The sequence below is a fragment of the Siphateles boraxobius genome, unplaced genomic scaffold (genome assembly GCF_051911475.1).
Source record: "Siphateles boraxobius isolate OS27281-9 unplaced genomic scaffold, OSU_SipBor_1 30, whole genome shotgun sequence".
In the NCBI taxonomy this organism is placed as follows: domain Eukaryota; kingdom Metazoa; phylum Chordata; class Actinopteri; order Cypriniformes; family Leuciscidae; genus Siphateles; species Siphateles boraxobius.
Genome location: NW_027508920.1, coordinates 1,187,462 through 1,195,322, shown reverse-complemented (window position 1 = coordinate 1,195,322; position 7,861 = coordinate 1,187,462). Strand labels below are relative to the sequence as shown.

Sequence of the window (7,861 nt, the reverse complement as noted above, 5' to 3'; positions counted from 1 at the left end):
ACAAATTTTAAATCAATATATTGTCTTATCTAAATGAGTATGCAGGATGATTTCGACATAGTTTTGGAGCAAATATTCTTGGCTACTTGATACAATTTTCAAAAGTCTTGTGAAGAAATAATTACTATGGGTTTTATGACCTTTTTCAGTGACATTTGTTTTTTGTTTTTTCACAAACCACGCATAAACATTATTATCTTAATACTCCAAACTTTTACATACATGCTACTGACATATTACTGTAGCAGAGTTTGTGCTGAATACAATGTAATAAGACTTTAGCCATGAAAATGTCACAAGTAACAGAAATAAGCACATGTCAGAACACCTCCAGGACCCAGAAAACACCTCAGACCTCAGAGGGTTAAAAATCACTGATCACAAGATTAGCTCTCTTAGCTCTCTTGCTCTCTTAGCCCCTTGCTCTCTTACTCTCTTGGTCCTTCCTGAGAAGTCCTAATGTGAATAGGATGCTGAACTAGAAGTCCCCCAAGGACCCCCAAACTTGCGCTAGGCTGCAGCCTTGTCTTTCCATTCACCAAAGATCCTCTGACTCCCACTGGTTCTCTCTCATCAAAGATCAACTGGAGCATCAACAAATTGCATATGGACAGTTTAATTCAAATGGGCGAGACATGCAAGTATCAAACTTAGTCTCATTATTTGATACATAACCCTCTGGGGTTGGCAAACGTGCCGGCACGTTTTGCTCGATTTTTTTCACATAGCAGCAAAATAGACTTAAAATACTTAGGACTTAAAATGGAGCGCGTCTCTAAACTTAAACAAAACTCAGCGAATACTATTTACCCAGGCATGATCAATATATCTTTATAATCGTTTAAGTTTGTACTTTTAAATTATCTCACTCAAAACTAAAACAAATATTCTATGTTAATGTAATCTATATAAGAGAGAAAGAGATGTCAGCCGTTCTCATTAACATTCTCGCACCTCATTATTCTGCTAATTTCACACGCCCACGGAGAGCGCGCGCTATTCAAACGCAAACAATCTGAGGCAATCCATGCAAACGTGTAAACGCCCACATCAACTCGATAACACATCAAATGTAATCATCAGATTAATGTACTATGTCGTCTTGCGAGGCTGTGAGGAATAATCCTGGGACATTTACCTCAGAACATGTGCTGGTTTAGTTTCATTTCGAGGAGCAACAGATCTAGCCGAGAATTGTGAATACTTCGTTTTTTTATTCTTGTGCTTTGTTCTAATCGTGATATGGAATAGAGTCTGTGAACGCAAAAAGACTGTTTCTGTGTGTGAATGAATTAACGGCACAGATGGGCGCTGTTGTTTACTATGTTACAGATGAAATATGAAAGACAACATTTCGAAGTTTTGGATAGATTATAAAGTTTTTATTCTAAAATATCAAATAAGCTTTTGTTGGCCAGTTTCTACTCATATTTTAAATATATAGTATGTTTGTCAAAAATAAACTCATCAACTAATATGTTATTATAGTGTTTGTTCCAATGTAAGCTATATCAAACTAATGAATCCTTAACTTTAAAATATGTATGATAAAATGTATTGGACTACTTTTAAAAAGAATACTTTATAAGAAATTTATGGAAAAAGAAAATTTTCTTTTCGAAATGTTTCCAACTCTAACTTTGAAAGAAATCTGTAGAATGGCCCATATAGCCTATTTGAATTTGTTTCCAGATATGACTATGTACTAAAAATGTGCTTTTGACTTTCATTTATATTTGGATTATATATACACTACAGTTCAAAAGTTTGGGGTCGGTACGATGGTTAATGTTTTTAAAATAAGTCACTTATGCTCACCAATGCTGTATTTATTTCATTAAAAATACAACAAAAAACATTAATATTGTGAAATATTATTACAAGTTAAAATAACAGTTTTCGATTGTAATATATTTAAAAATATAATTTATTCCTGTGATCAAAGCTGAATTTTCAGCATCATTAATCCAGTCTTCAGTGTCACATGATCCTTCAAAAATCAATATAATATGATGATTTGATACTCAAGAAATATTTCTCATTATTATCAATGTAGAAATCAGTTATTTACATTTTTATTTCAGGATTCTTTGATGAATAGAAAGTTAAAAAGAACAGCATTTATCTGAAATAGAATCTTTTGTAACATTAAACACTACCATTCAAAAGTTTGGGGTCAGTAAGAATTTTTATTTTATTCTTTGGGGGGAAATAAATAAAATAAATCAATACTTTTATTCATCAAGGAGGAATTAAATTGATCAAAAGTGACAGTAAAGACACTTATAATGTTACAAAAGATTCTATTTCAAATAAATTATCTTGTTTTTAACTTTCTGTTCATCAAAGAATCCTAAAAAAAGGTACACAACTGTTTCTAACATTGATAATAATGAGAAATGTTTCTTGAGCATCACATCATCATATTATAGTGATTTCTGAAGGATCACATGACACCTGAGACTGGAGTAATGATACTGAAAATTCAGCTTTGATCACAGGAATAAATAATATTTGAAAATATATTAAAATCGAAAACAGTTATTTTAAATTGTAATAATATTTCACTATATTACCGTTTTTTGTTGTATTTTTAACTAAACATTTCAGATCTGCAGGCAGATGTTTCAGCTTTGTCACAGACTAGCTAGAGAGAGATTCATCTGTTATACTTTATTAAAAGAAAGTGGTCATGATGACAATAGTTTTTATTTACATTTTTAGAGGCTTCCAATGAGTCTGGTGCAAGTGTCACATCATTGTGATGTCTAACTGAAGAGTTTTACTGGAATATTAGTGCTCTCTAGTGGCAGAACAACATACTTGCATGTGTGTCTGAGTTTAATAAAATATTTACTTCCATTCATTGTCACAGGCCAAGACTGATTATTACCTCATAAAGCGATTCAACACACATAGTTTTTTTCTTTTTTAATGGATTCATTAAATGTGTTAACACATAAGTGAATGTTAAAAAGCATTAAAAAAACATGAAAGAGTACATCATGAGATGGTTAATCATTTTTGGGCCATGAGAAACTTTTTAGAATTCCTCTCAGGCATGAAAATAATGATGTAACATTTAGGTGCAAAAATACACAAAAGTACTCCATAACTAGAAGCTAAAATGGCAAATATCTCCACAGCTACAGTAAATTTCCCTGGGGAACTGACATAGGCTGGGATAAAGGTGATCCAAACAGCACAGAATATGAGCATACTGAATGTGATGAATTTGGCTTCATTAAAATTATCAGGCAATTTTCGGGCTAGAAAAGCCAGGATGAAGCAGAAGGCAGCTAAGCAGCCAATGTAACCCAACACACAACAGAAAAGGGCAACTGAACCCAGGTGACATTCTAAAATGATCCGATCGCGGTACAGCCAGGTGTTCCTTACTGGATATGGTGGTGCTGTGATAAGCCAAACCACGCAAACCCCCCCCTGCAGGACTGAACATAAAAAGACACCCAGTCTCTGCTGAGGGGGGCGAAACCAGCGTACATTGTTGTTACCAGGCAGTGTGGCTTTAAAGGCCATAAGCACCACTAGAGTCTTACTAAGGAGACAGGAGAGGCAGAGGGCAAAGCTCAAGCCAAAAGCAGTCCGTCTAAGAGGGCATGCCCAGCGTGATGGCTGACCCAGGAAGGTTAGCGCACATATGAAGCAGAGAGTGAGAGAAATCAGCAACAGAAAGCTTAGTTCCGAATTATTAGCTCGGACCAGGGGTGTGTCGCGATGGCGAAAGAAGATTGCAGCAGCTGTCATCGCAGCAACCACACCCAGAATGGCTACAGCTGCCAGGGCCATGCCAAAAGCCTCAGAGTAGGATAGAAACTCAATCTGCTTGGGAACACAAAGGTTTCGACGTTGATTGGACCAGAAGTCTTCAGGGCAAAGCATGCATTCAGGTTGATCTGAAAATGGACGCATAAACACACAGAAAGGGAAATTCACCTAAAATTCATTAAAGGGAAAGAAGTTTAATTGTTGATTTGTAATGAATGGTTTAAAAAAAAGGTTAATTGATGCAAACAGAGTCAAGTCATGTCAAGTCAAGTCATGTCACATTTATTTATATAGCGCTTTTTACAATATAGATTGTTTCAAAGCAGATTTACAGAGATAACAGGAAAATGCAACAACATTTGTTTCCAGAAGAAAAAAGCGTCACAGACCAGCTTAAGTAAGTTCAGTCATGTTTCATTTTGTTGTAAAAATATATTAATTTAGTTAATTTATATATATAGCCGCTCTGGAGAAAACCGTGATGTCATCCGTGAGTAATACCAGTCATTGTATGTATATGGTTATCAGTCTGATAATACCAGTAATATTGCTGATGCTGCCCTCTGCACAAAGCACACAGTCATAGCAGCATACAGGCTGACCCTCTCGTGTAACCTTTCTGTATCCCTGTGGACAACTAGCAGAGCACACAGATACTGGTATCTATAAGAGAGAGAGACAAGAGATTATAATCAAACTATCTGTGTGATTATAGAGACTAGATAGCCACAACCCACAAAAAAATAATAAAATAAAAAAATATTATAAAAATAAATTCCCAAGTTCTAAGCAATTGAAGAACTGATACTAAATGTGTCACCTTTGATGTAATAATGAAAACAATTATAATCAGACACTATTTAAAATAAGTAGAATTGTCCAAAAAAATAAAAATAAAAAATAAATTCTGATTATTAGTAACAGAGTATGAGACTCCATAATTTTACCTCCTTAGTTCCTCCATGCCAGATGATTTTGTCCTGGTTCAGCAGTAACTGTTGTGCTGTCGAAAGAGAGGAGTCAAAGCGACCCACTGTAACATACTGTACCGTACCCTCATCCAACCCTCTCTGCCAGTTCACTATGTGATATGACCCGACGGGGTCTCCATTCTTATCAAAGTGGATCAAATCTCCAAACATGTTTGTGTAGTTCACTTTTCTCAGGACCTCAACAACCTGGAGAAGATTAAAGCACAGGAAATATTACCCATGGCATAATGTATAATATGGCAAATATATATATATATATATATATATATATATATATATATATATATATAATGAATTGTTATTATTATTATTATTATTATTATTATTATTATTATTTTTTAACTTTTCTTTTATATATATATATATATATATATTAAAGAAAAGTTAAAATATAATAATAATAATAATAATAATAATAATAATAATAATAACAATAACAATATAATGCCACATAAATGTTTCTCTTAAAGGTTACATTGACACTGATTTATTGAAATGCACACAAGCATGTATTGCTGTACCTGCCAGGGCTGTAGATTATCAATATCAGGGCACTGCTGTGTCAAGGCAGACCCAATCTCTTTTTGACATATAAGCAGGTTATGCAGTGCATGTGCCACCGTGTAAACAGCCTTGTGCATGTTGTATGTCACCCTGAGCTCTGACACGTCATTATAGATACTGTGAATGTCCTGGACCCTTTCCATGCCAGTACAGCTATGGGTGTAGTGCACTTGTTCAGTTGTGGAGGGAGCAGGAAGACTCGTGTTTAATAAGCACTGGAACTGTGTTTCCCAGTACTCCTTTGCAAATGCATTGTAAGGCTCAGCCTGGGGCTGTATGCTTTCAAGGAATTGTTTTAAGCCGGGTATCTCAGCTCGGCGGATGGCAAAGCCGATGGTGCCACTTAGTGAGGGGTAGTTCTTTTTAGTGGAGATGAGAGTGGAAGTCACCCAGGCTTCACTGGCCACCCACTGCTTCCCGGTCACATTTTGCCTAACTATTTCATCCACTACTGGCTTGATGTCCTCCTCAATGGCAAAAACAACCAAAACAAGTGCTGTAGAATCTCGAATGGTCTTGACAATATCCTGCAGCTGTTGCTGAGTTGGCAGTTTGGGTATGATCACTCGATAAGCCACACACACACCCAACTGTGCCACTGCAGTGGTGAAGAGATCTATGCCGGTGCGCCCATAAGCGTCATCTGCCCCTATTGTGCCCACCCAAGTCCATCCGAAGTGCTTTACCAAACGAGCAAGAGCGCTAGCTTGATAAACATCACTCGGAATTGTGCGAAAGAAATAAGGGAACTGGTGCTTATCACTCAGGCAAGAACATGAGGCAAAATAACTCACCTGAAGCAGAGATGTGGACAGAGATTTATAAAAAGATTGAAAGAGGAGTTAACATAGAAAGATTTTCAGTGGCAAAGAGTACACAAATACAGAATTCCTTAATTTCAAATAATTTTGTCTTGCTGATCTGCCCTCACCAGCGAGATACGGAACAGGTTGAGTATTCTGGAAATGGCCATTGACAGGGTGGATCCAGAGTCCCCAATAATGATGGAGATTCTTGGGGAGGAGCATTCCCCCAAACTGCTTCTCTTCATGGGTTGGGAGACTACAGACAATGCAGTCCTCAGAGACAGAGCAGTCAGCCCACATGTGTCATATAGCCTGTAGCCCAGTGTGATGTTTGGCAGAAGGGTAGGGTTTCGGTTGATCTCCTCAATGAAAAAGATCATTGACTGAGACCAGCGGAACACTCGCATGTTAAACCTGAAAGAAATATCTAATTTCAAAACTCAAAAATAGATTATTTAATCACAGGCTAATACAAAGACAGAACATTTAGTCTAAACAATATGTATATTTAAAACAATAAACTTAAATAAGCAATAATCAGTTTTGGTGTCTAATTTAAATAGGAACTCCATCTGATTTTTTCATTACCCCGTACATTTCCTCTGGTCTGGCTGACTTCTAAAGTTCAGCTCCTGGTTTACACCTTTGGAGTGGATGGGAAACATCCCAGCTAGAACTACATGGCCCTCCTTATAGACCACAGTTGAGTCTAGGTCCTTCCAGAGTTTACAGTCTGCCTCTGAGTTGCTTTGAGCAGGGTAGAGAAAAGAAAATAGCAAATGTACAACCTGGAGAACTGGCATCTTCATCTCGATCTCTGCACAGTGTTCTTCTAAGCCACAACTGGAAACTGGGGATCTGGATGAAGGACTTTATAGAGGTAATGTACTGAACATGCTCTCTACAGGGACATAAAATGTGGGCACACACACATACACATATGTGGACAAAGCTATGCGTACACACAATATACAGTGTGTTAACCTAATATCGGCATCAATTCAACCTATTCATAATAAATGATACCCAATAAAATAACAAAACCTAGAATCTCCAATCTCTTCAAAACAGTATATTTCAATTATAATATTCAATAAGAGAACAAGAAGGGAAAGTCCCTGAAAAAGAGGGTTTGTGACATTCAGAAACAATAAAAGATAAGAATTTGAAAACAAAAACATACACATTTTAAATGAAAGTTTCTTTAAATGAAAATGAAAATGAAAATAAATTAATACATGTGTATGGCTGGGTCATTCCCAGGAAACCATTTTTGCCAATCTTCACTGAATTTTGTATTGACAATACATATGTTGACCTTGTCAAGCTCAATATTTAAAAAAAAAATAAGGGAAACATATCACTGATCATATTTTGACACACACATTTTTGATTTCCATGTTTAATGGGGACATCCTATTGACATACATTTTTTTTTTATTCACAAACTCTATATGTGACCCACGCTGGTGAAATGAGTCGCAATGAGCATATTTTCAAAAATAAGATTGGCAATATCGCATTCTCTATTCAAAATGATGTGCAATTAGTTGGAATCAGACAAAAAATAATGAGCTACACCTGTTTGAAATTGATAGAGTAAGGAAAGTCAATTTTCAGAAAAATCGAGTTAAAGTTTTAAAGTTTAAAGGTTCCAAAACAAACTCACCTAGCAACCATACCTCAAACTTCCTAATGAAACCACCAAAT

The 7,861-nt window shown here is 36.0% G+C and overlaps 1 protein-coding gene across 1 annotated transcript; it reads right to left on the bottom strand.

Moving 5' to 3' along the window:
• Positions 1–3,018: 3,018 nt before the first annotated feature.
• On the bottom strand, positions 3,019–6,960 carry olfcw1 (olfactory receptor C family, w1). Its single transcript, XM_077248515.1, has 6 exons — positions 6,740–6,960; positions 6,277–6,565; positions 5,303–6,139; positions 4,737–4,967; positions 4,329–4,452; positions 3,019–3,917 (listed from the first exon to the last, which is right to left on the bottom strand). The coding sequence occupies exons 1-6, from the start codon at positions 6,958–6,960 to the stop codon at positions 3,019–3,021; spliced, it is 2,601 nt and encodes an 866-aa protein (XP_077104630.1).
• Positions 6,961–7,861: the final 901 nt, after the last annotated feature.

Coding starts and splice junctions, on each gene's coding strand:
- olfcw1 (XM_077248515.1), bottom strand. CDS start 6,960: ATGAAGATGCCAGTTCTCCAGGTTGTACATTTGCTATTTTCTTTTCTC. Junction 4,968..5,302: donor ATAATCTACAGCCCTGGCAG/GTACAGCAATAC, acceptor AATCTTCTCCAG/GTTGTTGAGGTCCTGAGAAA. Junction 3,918..4,328: donor CAGCATCAGCAATATTACTG/GTATTATCAGAC, acceptor GTCCATTTTCAG/ATCAACCTGAATGCATGCTT.